The following is a 25,016-nucleotide window of genomic DNA, read 5'->3' as shown; positions in this document are numbered from 1 at the left end:
ACAGAATGCTACAGTGCAGAAGAGGCCCTTCGGTACATTGAGCCTGCACTGATGCACGAAAGGCCCTCACCTGCCCACCTCATACCACTTGCCAGCACTTGGCCCATAGCCTTGAATATCATGGTGTGCCAAGTACTCATTCAGGTACTTTTTAAAGGATGTGAGGCATTCTGCCTCCACCACACTCCCAGGCAATGCATTCTGGACCGTCACCACCCTCTGGGTAAAAATGTTTTTCCTGCCCTCACTTTTAACTTGTGTCCCCTCATAACTAATTCTTCAACTAAGGGGAACAGCTGCTCCCTATCCACCTTGTCCATGCCCCTCATAACCTTGAGCATCTCAATCAGGTCACCTCTCAGTCTTCTCTGCTCCAACGAAAACAACCCAAGCCTGTCCAATCTCTCTTCATAACTTAAATGCTTCATCCCAGGCAGCATCCTGGTGAATCTCTGCTGCATCCCTTCCAGTGCATTCACGTCCTTCCTATAATGTGGCGACCAGAACTGCTGTGGCCTCACCAATACAACTCCATCATGACCTATCTGCTTTTGTAATCTATACCCCGATTGATAAAGGCGAGTGTGCCATATGTCTCTTTCACCACCCGATTAACCTGCCTTTCCGCCTTCAGAGATCTAGGAGGCAGGGTCATCTCAGGTTACCGGCACTCAGAGGATTGCTGGAGGCCAGGAATTTGCTGAGTCTCAGTCAGATGACGAGCCTCTGGATTCAGTCTTGTCTCAGTTGTTGGAACTCCAAAGGCAAAGGAGAGAAAATCAGGAAGGGATGTCTGTACACTCCTTGGATTTAAAAGTTGCACGGAGGAGGCCATTCGCCTTATGTCTGAGATGATTGTGCCACCGCTCCAACACACTGAGGTCAACATAGCTAGGGTGGAGATCTTGGTCCAAGACTTCCGTTCTGCACTGCTGCAGGAAATGCACACCACAGTAGAGGCACTTTCTGTATCCACAAGTGCCAATGCCAGAGGATGGTGGGGCTTCTCAAGCTCACTCCAGCAGTCCCTCTATCTTAAAGAGGAAGCCTTCGGTTACTTATAGTGAGGATCAGCTGGTGCATACCCCGGGGCCATCCACTGAATTGACTCCAGGATTGTTCCACCTGAATCCCCCTGTTTCTGTGACCGCTTCAGTTTCAGCTCCACAGGTCGGGGAGGGTGACACTGCCTCAAGGCAGGCAGGGGGCCCCCCTGATCCTGCCCCTCCAGAGGACACCTGCCAAGGTCATTACAAACAACAGGGGGTGGAAGGCAGCAGGCTGCCCCCATCTCCGCTGTGGATGTTGGGGATGCACCAAGACATAGTGACAGGGTTGGAAAGGTTAAGAAGCTCTTGCACAGCATGGGCACTGGTGTTGAACAATTGTACATAACGTTCACCAAATAAACTTCCACTAATTGCACCCTTTCTGTGGCTCCTTGTTCTGATGAGCTTTGTTCCTGTAATTCTGAAGTGAAAACCTGCTTCCGGCACAAGATAAAGGCAGGGTACCCAGTTCAGGACTTCCACCATATATTTTGTGCAAGGTTCCCAGCAAATTGATGGTGTCCCTTCACGGTGACTGAACATATCAGTCATGCCTGGATCTTGCAGGGAATGGGGAAATCTCCCACTATGTACAGGGCTAGCACCACTCATTCCAGATATTTTCAGTGCGCTCTCTCTGCAGCTTTGCGGTGTGGTTGCCACCACCCATCCCAACTGCCCTACCTCCGGTGACACTGAACCTCAAGCTCACAAAGAATGCCGTAGGATCAGGCGTGGTAAAACTTTCCCTGCGATTGCATCATGCTTTCCACATCGTGCCTTTGCACTTCTCACGATATATTACGCCCCAGTCACTGAACTTCCCCAACGTGACCGGGGCGGAAAATCCTGGCCTTTTTTGATCCCAAATTGTGAATAGAAAATTGTGCAATACTGTGATCTGGGCATTGATCCTCATGGAACACCATGGGCGGAATTCTCCCAAGGCTCCGTCGGCACTCCGGAAGCGCCACATTTGTGGGTCAGGGGTGTGTCTGCATGTGGGCCTTCCCGATTTGGTGCCGTGGCGGAGGTCCATCTTCCAGTTTCAGAATATCCCTGGAGATCCATCTTTGTTCTCAGGAGATCCGTTTTCTGGTCTCAGAGTGCTCCCAACAATCGACCTTCATTCTCAGGAAGTCCACCTTCTTTCTTCAATAGTGGGTCAGTGATGCTGGGCACCTTTTCAACATGACATCGGGACAACACAGCAGATGACGTGCCATCCAGACCTGCCCTACCACTGAAACGGCGTAAAACACCCGGGTGTATAACTAATGAAGCTTGGGGCGGGAAGATTTGGTAACACTCCATGTTCTCAGCCCCGCCACGGCACTTCGTCTCAAAATGGGAAAATTCCACCTTCTGTCATTCAGAATAATTACCCTCAGTACTCTCTGTTTTCTGTTTTGTCGCCAGCTAGCAATCCATTTTGCCACTTGTCCTCTAACCCCACCTTCTTTGACATTTTTATTAGTGAAATGTTACTGAAGGCCTTATGAAAATCTAGATAAGTTACATTTACTGCATTACCCTTATCTACTCTCTCGGTTACCTCTTCAAATATTTAACCAAGACTGCTTTTTGCAATCATGCTGAGATTATGGGTGAGATTCTCCAGCCTCCCAGCTGCGTCTTTCCTGCTGGGGGGGGGAGATGGCATATTATTTGCTCGCGGCGGGATTCTCTGGTCCCGCCGCTGTCAATGGGAATTCCTCGTGACATCACCCCACGTGGCGGGAAACCCACGGGCGGTGGGGGGACACTGCTGGCGGGACCAGAGAGTCCCACCAGCGCGAATGGTCGGAGAATTCCAGCTTATATTTTTGTTTCCTGATGTTCTTGTATTCTCTCCTTCAGTATAGATCCAATTGTCGGTCATCTCCCTCAAGGCATGCTGCAGTGTCTGCTTGGACATTTTCCTACCTTTCGAGGGGTACTGGACCTGCCTGCTTACCCCCACCTGCTCCATAAACACCTTCAAATGCTGTGTCTAAGAATGGAGATACACTCGCATTCCAGAATCCTCTGAATAGCAACAGCAGCAGCGCTGAATGCCGTATGACACCCAAGGCCAGATTTTGCAGTCCCAAAAACAGGTCTCAACGAGAACAGAACAAAAACACATTGTGCAATCTGATATTTTCACAACAATCAGTTCCTTGTATGGTGAAAATATTTCTCTTTTCTGCCAGAGTGGAAACAAATTAAATAAAAATACTTGGAATCTTGACGAGCATGCAAATTTGTTATCTGGGTTCACATGCGCATGGTTAAAATGACAGTATGGTTGAAAATAAAGAAGATACCATCAAAACACTTTAATTCATTGTAACTTACAAATCATTTACTGCCGACTGATACGGAATAAGAACTTGTTTATAAATAGTCATTTGGAAGGACAGAATTTGAGGATTGCTGGTAAAAGAGACATGTTGTTTAAGCTTTTTGCTTTACACTCATCAGGACAGATCACAAGACTACATACAAGATAGGGAATAATAATGTGTACTGCATGAACAGAGAGTGCTAATTGGTTGGCCGTTGGTCCCTGATTGGTAGAGGCGTTGCCACGGAAAATACATTAGGAAACAGTTAACTGCAAAGCTATTGTTCAAGTTCAAAAGTTTGAAAAACAAAAGTTTGGTGGACAGCCATTCCTTGGTTCACTCCCCACGGCAATGTCTTGACCAAAGTCCACCTGCCTGGGTTGAATTTGGAGCTATTCAAGCGAGCTATTGTTGGAGTTGATTCTTATCCCTCAATCAGTGTTACTAAAAACAGATGATCATGGTCATTATCACATTGTTGCTTGTGTGATTTTGCTGTGTGCAAAATATGTTTCCCACATTACACCAGCGGTTACACTTCAAAAACACTTCATTAGCTGTAAAGTGTTTTGTGAGACCCCGAGGTCAGAGAATGTGCTATATACACTCATGCCTTCCTTTTTCTCTTTAGTGTGGGCTTCTGGTCATCTGCTTTTGCGAGGGAAGGACAAGTCAGAGCTGCTCTGGGAAATCTGCTGCAAGCATTAGAAAAGGAACAGTCTGAATTAATGGAACCAGGGGAATTCTAAAGATCTAACTTAACTTCTTTGTTTAGGCCTTAAATGAGGCCAAGGATTAAAATAGGTTGGAGGCAGTGACTGTTACCCCTCCACCCTTCCTCCTTAAAAGGACTTCATTAGTCTGCCTCTGAGACCACTGCCAACCCTCTCCAGGTGATCTCGAGGGTTTGGGGCAATAGCAGCTGAAGGTGGGGAAAATAGGTGGCTAACTGGTCCATGTCTTCTTGTTGCTATGCGGAGTAGTTGAGGTGATTAGTACAGATGTCTTTAAGGAGCAGACAGATAAGTAAATGAGACAGAAAGGAATGGAGATGCGATGGTGTTCAATGAAGTAAGGTCAGTGAAGACTCAGATGCAGCAAAAACATTGGCAGACAGCAGTTGGATTGAATGGCCAGCTTTTGTGGGGCAGTGAGGCGAGGGGGTGGGAAATGTGAAGTGTGGTGTGGTGGGAGGACGTGGGATTGGGGAGGGGGGGTGAGATGAGGGGGTGAGTGTTTGTAATGGTGGGGGGGGGGGGGAGTTGAGATCAGGAGTTGAGAATGTGGGGTGTGAGTTGAGGGAGTGAGGGTGTGAAGTAAGGAGACGGGGATAGTGTTGGTTGGGGGGGGGGGGGGGGGAGGAGGAGGGGTTAACGTTGGTCATTTTTAAGGTTTAGTACCACGAAATTAAATACTGTACCTGTCTCAAAATTCGCTTTTGAAATTAAAGTAGCACATTTATAGCAGCCTAAATTCTTATTATGCCCTAAAGTAGAGACAATTCTGATGAGATGTTGATATACCAGAGAATCCTGGGAGTCTTCAAAACAAATATAAGAAACTAAAAACCGGGATTGATGAAGACAAAGTGTTGACTCACTATCACCCACTTTATTACTCTTGCAAAGTCTGGGAATTAAATTCCTATTTGTCACTCGGAGATTACTTAAAGAAAGGGGCGGCACGGTAGCACAGTGGTTAGTACTGCTGCTTCACAGCTCCAGAGATCTGGGTTCGAATCCCGGCTCGGGTCGCTGTCTGTGTGGAGTTTGCACATTTTCCCCGTGTCTGCGTGGGTTTCCTCTGGGTCCTCCAGTTTCCTCCCACAGTCCAAAGATGTGCGGGTTAGGTTGATAGGCCATGCTAAATTGCCCCTTAATGTCCCGGGATGCATAGGTTAGAGGGGTTAGTGGGTAAACATGTAGGGATATGTGGATAGGGCCTGGGTGGGATTGTGGTTGGTGCAGACTCGATGGGCCAAATGGCCTCTTTCTGCACTGTAGGATTCTATGAAAGGTTTTACAAATCTCTACATTATCCTGCGCTCACCCCCAGATCGGCCGGGATTTCACAATGTTCAACTTGCACAATTTGTATGCCAGCCTCTGTGGGAAGGGGAAACAATCCAGTTCTTGAATTAAGGCCGTACCGAGCTTGTTTGGAACCAAACATTCTTCTCTGAAAAATTCAGATCAACAATTCAATGTACATTTTTCCTGAGTTGCTGGTATGTGTCTGTTGGCAAATCTTGAGGATAGTATAATTAGTGTAAAAGGAGCAGATGCCATTTGTGGTATATCGTGGGTTGAAGCCAGAATGGTACAGTTGTATTAGCTACAGAGTTGAATTGTTTGGTAACTATAGTGGTTTCTTTGTAGCCACTTTTCCAACATGAATTGACTTCTTGGTGCTGAGCAGGCTCAAGGGGCCGAATGGCCTCCCCCTCCCCCTAACATGTCATCAGAATGGATGAGATCAGCTAGAATAGTTGGCCTTTGTCATCCATAATTATCTGGCGAACAGAGGATGGAATCATGGCTGGAGTTCAGTTTATTTTGTTGCTTATATAAGTTTACTAAGCAGACTTTGTGGCATGAAATTGCTAGGACACAAATGTGTAATGGAATCACAGTAAATCAGTTACCTGTTCTACACTGCACATAATTCTCCAGAGTCTTTTCTTTATATTTTACCAATCATTCTTCTCTGAAAAATTCAGATCAACAATTCAGTGTACATTTTTCCCGAGCTGCTGGTACATGTCTGTTGACAAATCCCGAGGATAGCATCATTAGCATAAAAGGAGCGATTGTCATTTGGAGTATATTGTGGGTTGGTACAAGGGAAGTCAGAGTGGTATGGTTGTATTAACTTTACAAGATTTTATCGTGTCCTTTTATAACCTATTATCCCACTCTATCTTGGTGCTTTTGAGCTTGTTATATTGCATATTAGATATTGAAATATACTGCAGTGAGAAACAGAAACTTGCAGAGTTTTCAAACTTGCTAATCAAGAAAGCAGATACAATAGTGAACCATTCAGTCTTTGTGCTCTGGCCTCTTAAACGTTGTGTCACACAGAGACACCGAAGAGCTCATAGAATCATAGAATCACTACAGTCCAGAAGGAGGCCATTTGGCTCATCGAGCCTGCACGGACAACAATCCCACCCTATCCCCGTAACCCCACATATTTACCCTGCTAATCCCCCAAAACAAGGGTCAATTTAGCAATTTAGTAAATTTACAATGAGTAAACTTAAGGAGGAGTTGGACAGATTTTTAATTGGTAATGGGTTAAAAGGTTATGGGGAGAAGGCAGGAAAATGGGTATGAGGAGCCTATTAGCCATGATTGAATGGTGGAGCGGACTTGATGGGCCGAATGGCCTAATTCTGCTCCTATATTTTATGGCCAATCAACGTAACCCACACATCTTTGGACTGTGGGAGGAAACCGGAGCACCCGGAGGAAGGCCACGCAGACACAGAGAATGTGCAAACTCCACACAGACCGTGACCCGAGCCGGGAATCGATCCCGGGTCCCCGGTGCTGTGAGGCTCCAGCACTTCTCACTGACAGTGAAGGTCTATGCTGTTCAATCATTCCACTTTGTTGCTCAGGGGTCATTTGATCTTTCTGTCCTGTGAGCTTACTGATAATATAGAATCCAATTATACTCCTGGTACGAAATAATTATATTGAATAATATCATGCACCCAGGCAGGAGAAAGTCTTCTACTTTTTCTACAGAACAGAAAAGATCTTGTGTAGTTTATCTGGTTTACTCCACGCCGCACCTTGCAACATCTTAGCTGTCGCTGTGTCCATATTGTGCAATGCGCAGAATGTGTTAAATCAGTGTTATTGTCCACAGTGTTATAAATAACCAATGGGATATCTTCCTGCCAAATTAATAATATTACATGATGCTGTTGAAGTGAAATTTGTACTCTCTGATTTGTCTAATAGTCATAGTGAGATCATCTGCAGGATTAACACTGCATTATATCTTGGTTGCTGTTGATACTAATGACGCATGCTGCCAAAACATCCGACAATGTAAGCAGATGCCAACAATGGGCGTTAGACCTTTGTGTGATTGTTTGCTGAACTGATTGATGAAGCTGGAAAGGGAAAAACATATCATGCATGATTGAAGGGGTGGTTAAAGGGAAGGATGAATAAGGGGCCCAGAAACAGAAGCATCACGGTCCATTTCTCCCTCATACTCTGGCAGCTAACAATAATGACATTAAGGATCAGGTAATCTGTTTTAATGATGTTGATAGTGGACCCTGTTCTCTTTAACTTTTACATAAGAACAAGGATCAGGAGTAGGGTTAGGGAGAGTAGGGAGAACAAGGGGCAGCATGGTGCACAGTGGTTAGCACTGCTGCCTCACAGCATTGGGGACCCAGGTTTGATTCCCGGCTTGGGTCACTTTCTGTGTGGAGTTTGCATGTTTTCCCTGTGGGTTTCCTCCCACAGTCCAAAGATGTGCGAGTTAGGTGGATTGGCCATGCTAAATTGACCCTTAGGGTCAGGGGACGAACTAGGGTAAATGCATGGGGTTATGGGGATAGGGCCTGGGTGGGATTGTGGTCAGTACAGACTCGATCGGCCGAATGGCCTCCTTCTGCATGTGGGATTCTACGATTCTATGAGTAGGCCGCCCCTCGAGCCTGCTCCACTATTCAATAAAATCATGGCTGATCTTTTCATGGACTCAGCTCCACTTACCCGCCCGCTCACCATAACCCTTAATTCTTTTATGATTCAAAAATTTATCTATCCTTGTCTTAAAAATATTCAATAAGGTAGTCTCAACTGCTTCACTGGGCAGGGAATTCCACAGATTCACAACCCTTTGTGTGAAGAAGTTCCTCCTCAACTCAGTCCTAAATCTGCTTCCCCTTATTTTGAGGCCATTCCCCCTAGTTCTAGTTTCACCTGCCAGTGGAAAACGACCATCCTGCTTCTATCTTATCTATTCCCTTCATAATCTTCTATGTTTCTATAAGATCTCCCCTCATTCTTCTAAATTCCAATGAGTATAGCCCCAGTCTACTCAGTCTCTCCTCGTAAGCCAAGCCTCTCAACTCCGGAATCAACTCAGTGAACCTCCTCTGCAGCCCCCCGTTTATTTGGAGTGTGCGAGTGATATGGCCCCTTTAAATCTATTATGTGGCCATGGTTGCATGCTCAAGGCAACCTAAAGGGGTTGACTTGTACATGGCCTGCATTGGGACCTTGCGGTTGCTGGGAATATTATCAGCTTACATAGAATATTGGTTTAGGAATTAAATGTTGGCCAGGACATCATGGGAATTCCTCTGCTTTTCTTCAATGTGCCATGAAATCCTTAATGTCCACCTGAGAGAGCATATGGAGCTTGGTTTAATGTCTCATCCTGCGGTCACTGAACTTAGTCAAATGACATTCAACACTCGATCACCAGAAACTATCGCTCAGTTCATAATCAGCAATACATACATGTTACGTTAATATGTATAATTTGATGGCATATTGATCATTTAGAGATAAATTATGAACAATGTTTCAATGCTATATGGTCCAAGGAGCCTATTCATTACCTCTCAGCATTTTGTCTAGTGAGGTCCACAGCTTCTGGACTTTTATCCACTGCCACAGCACAACTCTGCAAAATAAAACAATTCAACAAGGAAAAGCAGTGAAGCAACATGACACTTCAGGAGACTGGGACAGGGCAGCAGGCTTACGTTGAAATTAAATGGCAGAATTCAGAAAACCAAATGAAATTGGGGCGGCACAGTGGTCGGGGCAGCACGGTGGCACAGTAGTCAGCACTGCTGCCTCACAGCGCCAGGGACCCAGGTTCGATTCCCCCCTGGCTTGGGTCACTGTCTATGCGGAGTCTGCACGTTCTCCATGTCTGCGTGGGTTTCCTCCGGGTGAATCACAGAAACCCTACAGTGCAGAGAGAGGTCATTTGGCCCATCGAGTCTGCACCGACCACAATCCCACCCAAGCCCTACCTCCACATCCCTACACATTTACCCGCTAATCCCTCTAACCTACGCATCTCAGGACACTAAGGGGCAATTTTAGCATAGCCAATCCACCTAACCCGCACATCTTTAGACTGTGGGAGGAAACTGGGTGCTCCGGTTTCCTCCCACAGTCCAAAGACGCGCTGGTTAGGTGCATTGGCCATGCTAAATTCTCCCTCAGTGTACCCGAACAGGCGCCGGAGTGTGGCGACTAGGGGATTTTCACAGTAGCCTCATTGCAGTGTTAATGTAAGCCTACTTGTGACTAATAAATAAACTTTAACTTTTAACTTTAAATTGTTGCATGAGGAAATAATCACACTGGAAAGATCGGATTTGCGTATCAGTTAACAGACAGAACAAAGAATCAGAAGAGAAACAACAAGAGGATGAGAGATAAAAACAGAAAATGGTGGAAGCACTCAGCAGGTCTGGCTGCATAAAGATCACTGACCTGAAACAACACACTCATTCGCTCTCCACAGACGCTGCTAGATCTGCTGAGTGCTTCTAGAATTTTCTGTTTTTATTTCAGACACCCAGAGGAGGGATAGGGAAAGAATGAGTGCAAGAGAGGTGAGGAAAGCGAAACAAGAAGGGAGGGTGGTGAAAAAGGGACAAAGGAAGAGTGCAGAGAAGGGAAGTATGGCAAGAGATAGCGAGGACGCAGAGGAAATGTAGAGAGACAGAATGAAAGGTCAGCAGAGAAGCAGGGAGACAGAAATGGTGAGAAGGGATAAGACAGAAATAGAAGGGACGAAAACAAGAAAATTGAAATTTAATGAGGAAGCAGTGGTCAGAAAACCAGGCGTGAGAATATCATTCTGCTTTCCCTGGAAGCCACGACCAGATCTTATGGTTGCCAAGTCATTGGTTGCTTAAGATTGTGGTTTTCTCCTTCCTTGAGAAGGATATCCTGTCTCTGAGAGCTGCCTGCTAAACAGATGGCCAAAAGCACCATTATGAGCAATGGCCACTTTTCATAGAATCCCTACAGTGCAAAAGGAGGCCATTCGGCCCATTGAGTCTGCATCGACCACATTCAGGCCCCATTGACCAGGCCCTTTTCCCGTAACCCCCACATATTTACCCTCCTAATCCCCCAGACACGAGGGTCAATTTAGCATGGCCAATCATCCTAACCCGCACATCTTTGGACTGTGGGAGGTAACTGGAACACCCGGAAGTAACCCATGCGGACACGGGGAGAATGTGCAAACTCCACACAGACAGTGATCCGAGGCAGGAATTGAACCCGGGTCCCTGGCGCTGTGAGGCAGCAGTGTTAACCACTGTGTCGCCTCCTGGGACTGCACCGGTTCCTGGCCAGGACCAATGATGGAGGCGGAGAAATAGGTGAATGGGGTGGGCTAGTCGGGGCCAGTCAGGCAGCTCCTAGCAAAGGATAGAGCAGGAGGAGCGAGGACAGCAATGGGGAGGGCGATCAAGCCGGGGGCTGCCCTTTCAGCTGGGGGGATGGGGTGTCCCTCCATAGGCAATGGGTGTCCGAAATAAGAGGTCCATAAACCTCCCAAACCAAACCTACGGTTCGATCATAAGAATAATATAAGAACATAAGAAATAGGAGCAGGAGTAGGCCATCTGGCCCCTCAAGCCTGCTCCGCCATTCAATAAGATCATGGCTGATCTGATAGTGGGTTCAGTTCCACTTACCCGCCCGCCCCCCCATAACCCTTAATTCCCTTAATGGTTAAAAATCTATCTGTGACTGAAACACATTTAATGAGGTAGCCTCTACTACTTCATTGGGCAGAGAATTCCAAAGATTCACTACCCTCTGGGAGAAGAAGTTCCTCCTCAACTCTGTTCTAAATTGACTCCCCCGTATTTTGAGGCGAAATCCCCTAGTTCTTGTTTCCATTGTAAGTGGAAATAACCTCGCTGCTTCTACCCTGTTGAGCCCCTTCATTATCTTATGTGTCTCTATAAGATCTCCCCTCAACCGTCTAAACTCCAATGAATACAGGCCCAGTCTACTCAATCTCTCCTCATAAGCCAACCCCCTCATCTCCGGAATCAACCTGGTGAACCTTCTCTGTACCCCCTCCAAAGCTAATATATCCTTTCTTAAATAAGGGGACCAAAATTGTACACAGTACTCTCGGTGCGGCCTCACCAGTACCCTGTACAGTTGCAGCTCCCTGCTTTTATACTCCATCCCCCTCGCGATAAAGGCCAACATTCCATTTGCCTTCTTGATCACCTGCTGCACCTGCAAACTGAGCTTTTGTGATTCATGCACAAGGACCCCCAGCTCCCTCTGCACAGTAGCATGTTGTAATTTTTCACCGTTTAAATAATAGTTCATTTTACTATTATTCCTTCCAAAGTGGATAACCTCACACTTACCAACGTTATGCTCCATCTGCCAGATCCTTGCCCACTCACTTAGCCTATCCAAATCTCTCTGCAGACTCTCTGTGTCCTCCTCGCAATTTGCTTTCCCACTCATCTTTGTGTCATCCGCAAACTTTGTTACCCTACACTTGGTCCCCTCATCCAGATCGTCTATGTATATGGTAAATAGTTGAGGCCCCAGCACCGATCCCTGCGGCACGCCACTAGTCACTGATTGCCAACCGGAAAAGCACCCACTTATTCCGACTCTCTGCTTTCTGGTAGATAGCCAATCCTCAATACTCGCTAACACTTTACCCCCAACTCCGTGTACCTTTATCTTATGCAGAATATTATGAATATATCCAACAAACTCGCCACATGGCATGGGCACAGCTCACGGGTAGTAAAATACCAGAGGGGGCAGGAAGAGGCCCTGTAGTAGTCATTCATTGAATACTTAAAGGTCACAATTGGATCACGGATGGGCGAGCCACCCAGCACCTCCCCACTACTGGTAAAATTCAAGCAGAGACAGGTAGACAACGGATATGGTACCCTCTGCCATTCTGCCCAACTTACGTCCCCCTATCAGAGGGTGGTGCATAAAATTCCGGCCATCGAAAAGAAAGTGAAAACAGAAAAGTATATGGAGGAGAAAATGTTTTTCAGGCTTACCAAAATATTTCTAGTTAGATGTTATGAGTTCGTAAATTAGACATAAAGTTTTCAGAATGACCGAGCTTGCTTGTTTTGGCTGAAGTTGATCATTAAGGATGACATAGAAGCAGAATTAGGCCACTCGGCCCATCGAGTCTGCTCCGCCATTCAATCTTGGCTGATATTTTTTTCATCCCCATTCTCCTGCCTTTTCCCCATAACCCCTGATCCCCTTATCAATCAAGAACCTTTCTATCTCTGTCTTAAAGACACTCCGTGACCTGGCCTCCACAACCTTCTGCGGCAAAGAGTTCCACAGATTCACCACTCTCTGGCTGAAGAAATTCCTCCTCATCTCTGTTTTAAAGGATCGTCCCTATAACCTTTAGTCTCTGCCCTCTGGTTCTAGTTTTTCCTACTAGTGGAAACATCCTCTCCACGTCCACTCTATCCAGGCCTTGCAGTATCCTGTAAGTTTCAATAAGATCCCCCCCTCATCCTTCTAAACTCCAACGAGTACAGACCCAGAGTCCTCAACCGTTCCTCATACGACAAGCTCTTTATTCCAGGGATCATTCTTGTGAACCTCCTCTGGACCCTTTCCAAGGCCAGCATATCCAAACGATAAAGGAATTAAGGTACAAACTTAAAAGTAAACACTGAATATCATTTTCCACATAACTTCAAAAGAAATGGGTGAGCCAGTGCCAACACCGTTTTAAAATAAACCAACAGAATAAAGGAAGTATGGCAAATTAATTGCAATGATTTTAACATTGTGATGACAAAGTTCAAACCTATTATCAATTGAATAAAGGGCTTTAATGAAAAAAAAAAATGCCAATACCTACTTGTTTGAAGACATGCAGCAAACTCAGAACTATAGCACCAGATCCACACCCAATTTCCAGGAACAGAGCGGGAGCAGCCTGTTGGGAGTTCTGCCAACGAGTCTTCTCAACAGAAAACAAAACATCCTCTTCTTCGGTGAACTCTGACAACACCAGATTGACTAACTCCTAAGTAAAACGAAAAAACCCCACAGAAAATCAACATAAAATAACTATCATTTATTTCACACTGACTGCTGCACACAGAGATTTTCTGCACTCGTCTGATTATCGATTTCATAAAAATTAAGATTTTTCATTTCCCTCCCAATCGTCATTCAGTAAATGAGTTGGTTCAATGAGATGATTTTGTTGACTTAATTTCAGCCTCGGTTCAAACACGACAGAAATGCTGAATTCAAGAGGTGAGAGACCGTGTTTGGTATGATGAAAATATTTGATCCAGTGTAGCATCAAGGAGCCTGAGTAACCCTGGTGAGAATAGGGTGGGGGGGGGAGCTCGCCAATGGTTGCAGTCATACCCTGCACAAACAAAGATGGTTTTGGTTGTTGGAGGTTCATCATCGCAGCCCAGGACATTGTTGGAGGGGTTTCTCAGTGTAGCGTCTGATGCCCAAGCATCTTCAGCTGTTCTATCAATGACCTTCCCCCCCAACTTAAGGTCAGAAGTTGGAATTTCTGTTGATGATTGCACAGTCCCACTTGCAATAAATAACAAAGCAAAATTGAAGCCCAATGCAAACTGGAAGAGCAGCATCTTATCTTCCAGTTAGGCACTTCACAGCCTTCTAGTCTTGACATTGAGTTCAACAACCATAGACCATGAACTCTCTCCTACATCTTGACCCACTTTTTAAATCCAATTTTTGTCGTCCCATTGCCCCTGTAACGATTTTAATCAGGCAATTGAGGTTGGCCTGCTTGAATATGAACTCCCTGAGTAAAGGCCAAATTGATGATCCAATCAGGGAGCCCCATGCTCTGTACTTAAACAGGCGTGCCAGTTCCTCTGACACTCCGCGTGTAGACTACGTACTGAGAGCGCTCTGTATAGTGTAGTTGGATCTTGTAAATAAAGAAATTTAGGTGAAGGGACTTCCACCTCCGAAAACTTATTACAGTCCCCTTCCCCAAAAGAGCCATCTGTCACTTGTTCTTAAATTTTGCTTTCACAAAGTGTTGACTCTTGTCCTGCTATTAAACACATTCTGCTGTCTTATGCCACTATCGGTACCTTCTTTAGCCTTCAACACGACCATGAACACTCTCTTTGTCTTGCGCCCATAACATTTTTGTCAAATCTCTCCTGGCTCTAACCTACCACTGACCTTCCATTTTGCTCCACCTGCTCCACCCCATCTTAAACAGTATAAAATCCATCATATCTCTCTCTCTCTTTAGCTCTCAAGAAGAGTCATGCAGCACAAAATTTTAACTGTTTCTCTCTTCACAGATGCTGCCAGATCTGCTGGGTTTTTCCAGCATTTTCTGTTTTTATTTCAGATTTCCAGCATTGCAGTATTTTGCTTTTATTAAATAACGAAGCATCCCATGTCTGCATGTAGTGAGAGTTAGGCAACATTTAGATTTTGCCAATAAACAGACTAATAATATACACATCACACACGTGCCAGACAATGGTCATTTTCAACAAGAGAAAGTAACCACTTCCCATGACAGTCAATGTCATCACCATCATTGAATCTCCCTCCATCAACTTCCTGGGGATGCCCAGTGATCAGTCACCTACTGGAACAGTCCCATAAATACTCCTGCTGCAAGAAAAGATCATAGAATCATAAAACCCTACTGTGCTGAAAGAGGCCATTAGGCCCATCGAGTCTGCACCGACCACAATCCCACCCAGGCCCTACTCCCATATCCCTACATATTTACCCGCTAATCCCTCTAATCTACGCATCTCAGGACACTAAGGGGCAATTTTAGCATGGCCAATCAACCTAACCCACACATCTTTGGACTGTGGGAGGAAACCGGAGCACGCGGAGAAAACGCACGCAGACACGAGGAGAATGTGCAAACTCCACACAGACAGTGACCCAAACCGGGAATCGAACCCAGGTCCCTGGAGCTGTGAAGCAGCAGTGCTAACCACTGCGCTACCGTGCCGCAGGGGCTAGGAATTCTGCACCAAATGATTCACCTCCTCATTCCCCAAGATCTGTCCCCCATCTACAAGGCACAACTTAGGAGTGTTGTTTTGACACCTCATAATTTGATTTTTGATTTGATTAGATTTATTATTGTCACATGTATTAGCATACAGTGAAAAGTATTGTTTCTTGCGATCTACACAGACAAAACATACCATTCATAGAGAAGGTGGCACGGTGGCACAGTGGTTAGCACTGCTGCCTCACAGCACCAGGGACCCAGGTTCGATTCCCGACTTGGGTCACTGTCTGAGTGGAGTGTGCACATTCTCCCCGTGTCTGTGTGGGTTTCCTCCGGGTGCTCCGGTTTCCTCCCACAGTCCAAAGATGTGTGGGTTAGGTTGATTGGCCATGCTAAATTGCCCCTCAGTGTCAGGGGGATGAGTAGGGTAAATGTGTGGGATTATGGGAATAGGGCCTGAGTGGGTGCAGACTCAATGGGCCGAATGGCCTCCTCTGTACTGTAGGGATTCTATGATGATTCTATGATGAAGGAAATGAGAGAGTGCAGAATGTAGTGTTACAGTCATAGCTAGGGTGTAGAGAAAGATCAACTTAGTGCAATTTAATGAATTATTGGTCAACAGTCATTTATCACTCGAAGCACGGGTGGCAATCGCTGCACAGAATAAGAAACAAATGTGGCATGTGCCAGCATTACCCTGGACAGTCTGCTCCTGACACTGAGGCGAGCAGCTAATTTCACAAAACATCTCCATTGCTGCTGGCTGTGGAGGAGCTGCCTCATGCAGTGTTAGCATTCACAGGCAAGAGTTTAAAGCAGCAACATAGGTTGTGAAAGACACAAATGCAGTATTTAGCTGCAGGTAGTACTTTTGCCTCTGAGTCAATTAAATAGGTAAGAGCATAATAGGAGTAGGCCTCATGGTTCATTGAGCCTGCTCTGTTATTCGCAAGGAGCATGGCTGTTTTCTACCTCAACCCCACTTCCGAGCCCAATCCATCGCGCAAACCAGCCTCCCATCCATTGACTCTGTCTACACTTCCCGCTGCCTCGGAAAAGCAGCCAGCATAATTAAGGACGCCACGCACCCCGGACATTCTCTCTTCCATCTTCTTCCATCGGGAAAAAGATACAAAAGCCTGAGGTCACATACACATACTAACCGACTCAAGAACAGCTTCTTCCCTGCTGCTGTCAGACTTCTGAATGGACCTACCTTACACTAAGTTGATCTTTTTCTACACCCTAGTTATGACTGTAACACTATATTCTGCACTCTCTCCTTTCCTTCTCTATGTACGGTATGCTTTGTCTGCATAGCGCACAAGGAGCAACAAGGGCAACTGATCCAAGATGGCGCCGGAGTGAGGCGACTTCTTGCAAGCTGTGCCCAGCATACCTTCTAATTCTATCTTTTACTCTCGTTCTGTGCTTCTAAAACTTCATTCTAACTCTTTTCTACACCCCAGCTATGACTGTAACACTACATTCTGCACTCTCTCATTTCCTTTTCTATGAACGGTATGTTTTGCCTTCATGGCACGCAAGAAACAATACTTCTCACTGTATGTTAATACATGTGACAATAATAAATCAAATCAAATCACTTTTCCAAATATCCCTTCATTCCCTTAGTGACCAAAAGAGGGTTTGAACCCCAAGTCCAGGATCTAGAGCATAAAATCCAGGGTGACACTTCAGTGCAGTACTGAGGAAGTGCTGCACTCTCAGAGGTGCCACCTTTTGGTTGAAATTAAACCAAGGCCCAATCTTTGTAGATATAAAAGATTCTATGGTACTTTTTGGAAGAATGTTTCTCAGATCACTATTAGTTCCTCATCCGACATCTAAAAACAGGTGTGTTAAAGCAAAATACTGCGGATGCTGGAAGTCTGAAATAAAACAGAAAATGCTGGAAATTTTGAGTCCGTATGACTCTTCTTTCCACACACCTGCTGAGTTTTCCAGCATTTTCTGTTACAGGTGATCATTTTTCTTATTGCTGTGTGCAAACTGGTTTCATATATTACCAAAATGACTACACTTCAAAAGTAACTGATTGGCCATAAAACATCTGGAGGTGTCCCGAGGTTGTGAAAGGCACTATATAAATGCAAGTTATTTCTTTAATACCCTGTTCCAATCTTCTTTCATCTGCTTCGTTCAGGAGTTATATACACTGTGCTGCTGAGGTTCAAATAGTGGGGCTGGCTTGTAAGACAAATCCGAACTCTTCTCCCCCCCCCCCCAGCCATTTGTTTGCTCCCGCTTCCCATTGAAACCCGGGGGAGTAAGTACACTGACCTGGTTAAAATAACTCCTCAGAGTCTGGTGTTCCTTCAGCATTCCTCTTACTTACAAACTTATCTCTCCTCCTAAGAGTGCTTCAGGTACAAAGTCAGAGTCTGGAGTGTCAACAGCCCTGACACTCCTCAATATATACAGAGGTGAGACTCCCTGATTGGGCAGGCAATCATTTTCTCAATCAGGGACATCTTTTGGCGTCCAACCAAATAAACAAAATCAAATTAATTTAGGGATAACTCAAAAGAGGCAGCTCCCTAAGAGGGGAACAAAAAACAAAGCGGAAAGGAAACTTAAAACATCAAATTAAGATGTGATTAAAGGGGTCAATAATACACCCCAGTCCCTGCCTCAATCAGGGAGCTCATATTCCAAGAGGCCCACCTCATGGGCCTTGTTGAGGTCATTACACTGGTATTTTCCAATCCTCTGGTGGCAGAGTGGGATTAACTTCAAGGAAATCCAAGTCAATATCTTGAAATGAAATATATTTTGGCTCACAATCAGAACACACACTAAGCAAAATCCAGGCAAACGCTTCAAAGGTTTGAAGACATTTAGAAAAGTAGACTTTAAAGAATTCTGTGAAGAACACTCTTTGATGTGCTGCAGGGATCAGCTTTGGCTGCTACATGAGAGACGAGGGCCAGTCGTCCAGCACATGTTTTAAAAATGGTTCCAACTCAAAGAAAAGCTGGTTTTGAAGAGGAGAGAGAAAAATATTTTTAAATATGTGATCATCAGGTAGGCTGACCCGTGCTTTTTGGTTACAATTGCAGTGTTTATAAACACAAATGCTTAATACACCAGATAATTTAGGATCCTGTCTCCAACAGAAGTAGAAAAGGAGGCTCCAATATAAACCTCTTCACGTACAGGGTGCTGAGTGGTGTGGAATTCTCAATGGCAAATCATCATTCATAGAGTCATGCAACCTCTACATAGAATCATACAATCTCTACATAGAATCATACAATCTCTGCAGTGCAAAAGGAGGTCATTCGGCCCATCAAGTTTGCGCCAACTTTCCGGTGGAGCATCCCACCCAGATTCTAACCCCTTAACCCCATGTACCCCGCTAATCCCCCAAACCTACACATCTTGGGACACTAAAAAGCAATTTAGCATTGCTAATCCACCTGGCCAACACATCTTTGGACTGGCAGGCAGAGTTCTGTTAGCAGGTTAAAAATTAACTTAGCAGTAATGACAGCAAAGAATAATATGACGTAAAAAGGATGAGAGATTGAACATGTCAGGTTCTGAGGTGGCAAGTTCTGAGGTTGGGACAGCTCCCGATGCATTCCTGCCACTGGGGAATATTCCCCATCCACTGACTCTGTCTACACTTCTCACTGCCTCGGAAAAGCAGCCAGCATAATTAAAGACCCCACGCACCCCGGACATTCTCTCTTCCGCCTTCTTCCGTCGGGAAAAAGAAAAGTCTGAGGTCATGTAACAGCCGACTCACGAACAGCTTCTTCCCTGCTGCCATCAGATTTTTGAATGAGTTAAGCACCAAGTTGATCTTTCTCAACACACTAGCTATGTCTATAACACTACATTCTGCACTCTCCCCTTTCCTTCTATATGAATGGTATGTTTTGTCTGTATGGTGTGCAAGAAACAATACTTTTCACTGTACAATAATACATGTGACAATAATAAATCAAATCAAATAATAAATCAAATCAACAACTCGAGGTTCACTTTCGCAGACACCTAGTGTTGGGGGTATGTCTCCATATGTTTCTCATTATTCATGAGACCAGTAGAAGTGAATTTGGGTAAAGGTTGGATCCGGGTTCTGCTAGGATTCAGCCAGCTGTAACCACACAGCAGTGAGTTCTCGGAGGTTTCACGCTGCTTGTCCAGACACAAACATCTAAGCCATTGAAGATTCCAATGATAAGGATATCATAAGCAGCCAGCATAAATAAGGACCCCACGCACCCCGGACATTCTCTCTTCCACCTTCTTCCGTCAGGAAAAGATACAAAAGTCTGAGGTCACGTACCAACCGACTCAAGAACAGCTTCTTCCCTGCTGCCATCAATCTTTTGAATGGACCTTCCTCGCATTAAGTTAACCTTTCTCTACACCCTAGCTATGACTGTAACACTACATTCTGCACTCTCTCCTTTCCTTTCCTATAAATGGTATGTTTTAAGTGTATAGCGTGCAAAAAACAATACTTTTCACAGTATACTAACACATGTGATATAAGGATGGGATAGGAAACAGGTCAGCACTACAGAAACAGGCATTCCATTAGCACAGTTAAAGTTCCAATGAAGGGCAAATCTGCAGCCTTCCTGCCATTTTGCACATACAGAGGCCACCAACTCAATGGAGGTGGCCTCCCTGCAACAGCCTGAGGCTCCATTCCACAAAGAGGGACTGAATTATTGTATTTGAAGATCCCAGGAAAAATTCATGCAACAGAGTTTCCAATACAGGCCGGTTCACCTACCGGGGTAGAACTTGATTACTTGATGTTTGATGTGGAGCCTAGCGGGGATGCCTTCCATTTCTGGCGCCCTCGCAGTTCCTGAACTGCCCCAGCCACAGCCACCTCTCCTCATGAGGCTGCCAAGGGTCTGCAGTCACCAGCCTTCTGATGGGGCCATGAGCAATGGGAGCCCACCCACCATCCCTAATAGTGAGCTTGGACGTGAACAATGACGCGGCTGCTTCTGGGTAGACTGTTTCACCGCCGGCACATTCAGGCTCAGGACACCAATTTGGTCCTGACACTAGGATCTCATACCTCACTGGAAAATTCTGTCCATTGAAGCTGAAAGTACTGGAAGTGTGGACTGTATTGTGTGGAGTCTGCACATTCTCCCCGTGCCTGTGTGGGTTTCCTCCAGGTGCTTCAGGTTCCTCTCACAATGCAAAAATGTGCAGATTAGGTGGATCGGTTATGTTGAATTGACCCTTACTGTAGAGGGATGAGCAGAGTAAATACATCGGGTTATGGGGATAGGGCCTGGGTGGGATTGTTGTCGGTGCTGGCTCGATGGGCCAAATGGCCTCCTCCTTCTCTGTAGGGATTCTATGAGTCTATGAAGCGCAAAGAATCATAGAATCCCTACAGTGCAGCAGGAGGCCATTTGGCCCATCAAGTCTGCAGTTACCACAAACCCACCTAGGCTCTATTCCCGCGACCACATATTTACCCCGCTAATCCCCCTGACACCAGGGACAATTTATCATGGCCAATCAACCTAACCCGCACATCCTTGGAGTGTGGGAGGAAACCGGAGCACCCGGAGGAAACCCACGCAGATATAGGGAGAATGTGCAAACTCCACACAGACAGCGACCTGAGGCCGGAATTGAACCCTGGTCCTTGGTGCTGTAAGGCAGCAGTGCTAACCACTGTGCCACCGTGCCGCCCTGAAGACCATGCATAGGCTGTCTCCCCATTAACTGTGCTTCCTGCGTACTGAATAAAAATTAAATGGGAATTGGTTATTTGTAGATGCCTGAAACTGAATGAGACCTTCAACTCCCTATTAATAAAGTTGGCTTACTTGCTTTATTTTGGCTACAGGAGAGGAGGAGCTGGGAGGGGAGTTGGGAGATGATAGCCTGGTGGTATTATTGCTAGACTATTAATCCAGAAACTTAGCTAATGTTCTGGGGACACTGGTTCGAATCCTGCCACGGCAGATGGTGGAATTTGAATTCAATAAAAATATCTGGAATTAAGAATCTACTGATGGCCATGAAACCATTGTCGATTGTCGGAAAAACCCATCTGTTTCACTAATGCCCCTTAGGGAAGGAAATCTGCCGTCCTCACCCGTCTGGCCTACGGGTGATTCCAGAGCCACAGCAATGCGGTTGACTCGCAACTGGGCAACTCCAAGGGCAAGTAGGGATGGGCAATAAATACTGGCCAGCCAGCGACGTCCATGTCCCACGAGTGAATAAAAAAAGTATAATAAAAGCAAAATAGTGCAGATGCTGGAAATCTGAAATTAAAACAAAAAATTCTGGAAAAACTCAGCAGGTCTGGCATCGTCTGCGGAGAGGGAAACAGAGATAGTTGGCGGGAGTTTTGGGCTGCGCTCGCCCCAAGACTGGGAAATCCCGTTCAAGGTCAACAGACCTTTGCATGGTCCTATCCTGCCCAATACGATTCCCATGGCGGGCGGGCAGAACGGGAACATTCCGCCTAATGGCTGGGATTTTCCGGCCATTCACGCCAGCCGGATTCTCTCATCATGCTGCAGTGAATGGAGATTTGGCTGAGCGCCAAATTCTCCGTCCTCACTTGCAGGGGCAGCGGGGTGTGCGCAGCAGGAGAATTACAGCCAATGTTTATAGTCCGTATGATTCTTCTTTTATGGTATGCTACCCGCCCTGGATCATTGAGTGGTGTCATAGCAGATGTGAGACAAACATTCCTTAGGCCAGTAGGAATTTCCAAGTCTTAAGAGCAGCAGAAGCTTTACCAACCCAGGTTGCACTTCTACTCTCTGACAGAAACAGGTGAGGTTACTTTCTCCAATGTTGTGGAGATGCCGGCGTTGGACTGGGGTGGGCACAGTAAGTAGTCTCACAACACCAGGTTAAAGTCCAACAGGTTTATTTGGTAGCACGAGCTTTCGGAGCATTGCCCCTTCATCAGGTGAGAGACTACTGACTGTGCCTTCTCCAATGTGGACTAGAGTGGTTGAAAAAGCACCCTTTATGGGGTAATTAGGGGTGGATAATAAATGCCAGCCTTGCTAGTAATGCCCATAATCCCAAGAATAATTGAAAAAACTTTTGTCTTTGATGGAGACGCATTGACAGGAAACTGGCATCTTTCATTTGCTTCTGTGTCATGTCTGGTTTTCTACACTTAGATGTTTCATAATTGTGATGTGTGTTTATTAATTGAGCTTACCGCAGTAATTTAGCTGCAGGTTACCACCCACAGTGAGCATTTGCTTTTAGCCTTTCTCACAAGTAAGGTGCTGAATAGAGGCCAGGTGAAGCAAAAAGCGAAACAAGCTTCTGTACATCTGTGACATGGCCAATATTAGTTGTCTCTTGCTCTCTTGGCTCACAGTGAAGTATGCTTCATGGCTTGGAAAGCATGGTTGCAAAACGAGGGAAGCAAATATCAAAAGCTTCTGTGAAAGACAGTCTAGTTACGTGCCTAAGTTTACACTCCAGCAGACACTGACGTGATTAATGAGGCCTAGTCATCGAATACCTGGTGACATGAAGAAAATAGATGATTGCGTTGCTACAGAGTTCACAATGCTATGGGTGCAGTTACTGATAAACTGGTTGGGGTTGGAGGGAGGGAGGGGCAGAAGAAAACTGAGTGAACCCTAGTCTTTCTGCTTTTACATGTTGCTGAAGACAGCAATGAAGGCATGAATCACTTATTTCTGCTAACGTTACTGGACTACCATTAACTGGTCTCCGCCCGTCATCCTCCAGCCCCACTAAACGCCCTCCCCACCCCCAAAATTTCCTCGGCTGAAGGCACTAAATTCAGCCTTTGGACACGGCAGCAACCAATACCTGGGAGAAAAACAATGGAGGCACTGAAAGGAATGAGGATTTTTTTCCCACTTTTTTTTGAACACTTTTAATTTATCAGTTATAAAAACATTTGTGATGGGGGAAAGAATTGGTTTACTAGGTGAGGCACTTATTACTGGGAGGTCTTATGTTGAAACCTTCAAGAATATGTCTAAGCAGTGTTGGTAATGCCACTCCTACCTCACCATAAGACATAGGAGCAGAATTAGGCCACTCGGCCCATCAAGTCTGCTCCACCATTCAATCATGGTTGATATTTTTCTCATCCCTATTCTCCCGCCTTTTCCCCGTAATCCCTGATCCCCTTATTAATCAAGAACCTATCACTGTCTTAAAGACACTCAATGACCTCTCCTCCTCAGCCTTCTGCGGCAAGGAGTTCCACAGATTCACCACTCTCTGGCTGAAGAAATTCCTCCTCATCTCTGTTTTAAAGGATTGTCCCTTTAGTCTGAGGTTGTGCCCTCTGGTTCTAGTTTTTCCTATGAGCATCCTCTCCACGTCCACTCTATCCAGGCCTCGCAGTATCCTGTAAGTTTCAATAAGATTCCCCCTCACCCTTCTAAATTCCAACGAGCACGGACCCAGAGTCCTCAACTGTTCCTCATACGACAAGCTCTTCATTCCAGGGATCATTCTTGTGAACCTCCTCTGGACCCTTTCCAAGGCCAGCACATCCTTCCTTAGATACGGGGCCCAAAGCTGCTCACAATACTCCAAATGGGGCCAGACCAGAGCCTTATACAGCCTCAGAAGTACATCCCTGCTCTTGTATTCTAGCCCTCTCGACATAAGTTGTTTGTTGGGCCTGCACCTATTGCAAAAGCAGATATCTCTGCCGCTTTCTTCCTGAGTTATGCAACCAAGAAGAGGACTCTTCTCAGGGATAATGCTCAGGAAAGATGGTCTTCAAATGCTAGACACAGTGGCCGGAACTCTACCACCTCGCCCACCACGGAATCAGAGCGGGCGAAGGTCCGACAATGGAAATCTCCGTTGACCTCGAGCGGGAACTTCCAGTCTCACCCAAGCGATGCCGTAAAATCCCGCCCAGTAATTCACGGGGCTAAAGTTGTACTCCAGGAAAGGCTCTCTGTTGGCCTTCACACGTAGCATCTTGCTGATTGCAACAGTGGCCCGTTCTTGGATTTACTTCCCATGTTTGCTGGTGAGAAAGCCAGACTATTCACTGGCATGGAAGGAAAGGCGGAAGGATTTGTCTGCGAGCTCGAATTGTAAGTTTCTAGATCTCTGCAAAAATTAAATTAAGTGCTTTGTGATTGGTTTCTGCAAAATAAACAAAAACCTTATTTCCTTTAATAAATAAATATCTGCCACAGCTGCACAGTAAATCATTAGGAATCTGACACGCTCAGTGTTTCGAGAACAATAAACACGCACGCAGCTGCTTCAATAAAATTTATTTATATTTCAGGTCTGCAACTTTTGTGTTCTTGCAAAGTGGGTGGCAGGCAAGCGTTTTGCAAGCAATACCCACACAGAGTTTGCACATAGCAATAAATTGCATTTATGTAGCACCATTAAGTTAGTAAAACATCCCAAGACATTTCACGGGAATGTTACCAAACAAAATTTGACACTTGAGCCACTTAAGGACATATTAGGCTTGATCACCAAAAGCTTGGTCGAAAAGCAAGTGTTTTGAAAGTAAAAGTTTAAAGTTTATTTATTAGTGTCACAATTAAGGCTTACATTAACACTGCAATGAAGTTAC

At 45.5% G+C, this 25,016-nt stretch overlaps 1 protein-coding gene across 5 annotated transcripts in view; it reads right to left on the bottom strand.

The window, feature by feature from the left end:
• Window positions 1–25,016, bottom strand: part of hemk1 (HemK methyltransferase family member 1) — a 125,801-nt gene that overhangs the window by 57,946 nt on the left and 42,839 nt on the right. For all 5 annotated transcript variants that reach the window (XR_013497490.1, XR_013497491.1, XM_078209951.1 and 2 more), the window contains exons 5-6: window positions 13,286–13,453; window positions 8,979–9,043 (exon numbers count right to left, since the gene is read on the bottom strand). Coding sequence is in view for 3 of the 5 variants with exons in the window: in XM_078209951.1 (XP_078066077.1) it covers window positions 8,979–9,043; window positions 13,286–13,453 (233 nt within the window). In the remaining 2 variants the exon portion in view is untranslated. The remainder of the gene's footprint in view (window positions 1–8,978; window positions 9,044–13,285; window positions 13,454–25,016) is intronic.

The sequence above is a fragment of the Mustelus asterias genome, chromosome 3 (genome assembly GCF_964213995.1).
Source record: "Mustelus asterias chromosome 3, sMusAst1.hap1.1, whole genome shotgun sequence".
Lineage (NCBI taxonomy): Eukaryota > Metazoa > Chordata > Chondrichthyes > Carcharhiniformes > Triakidae > Mustelus > Mustelus asterias.
This window is presented reverse-complemented; position numbering and strand designations above follow the sequence as displayed.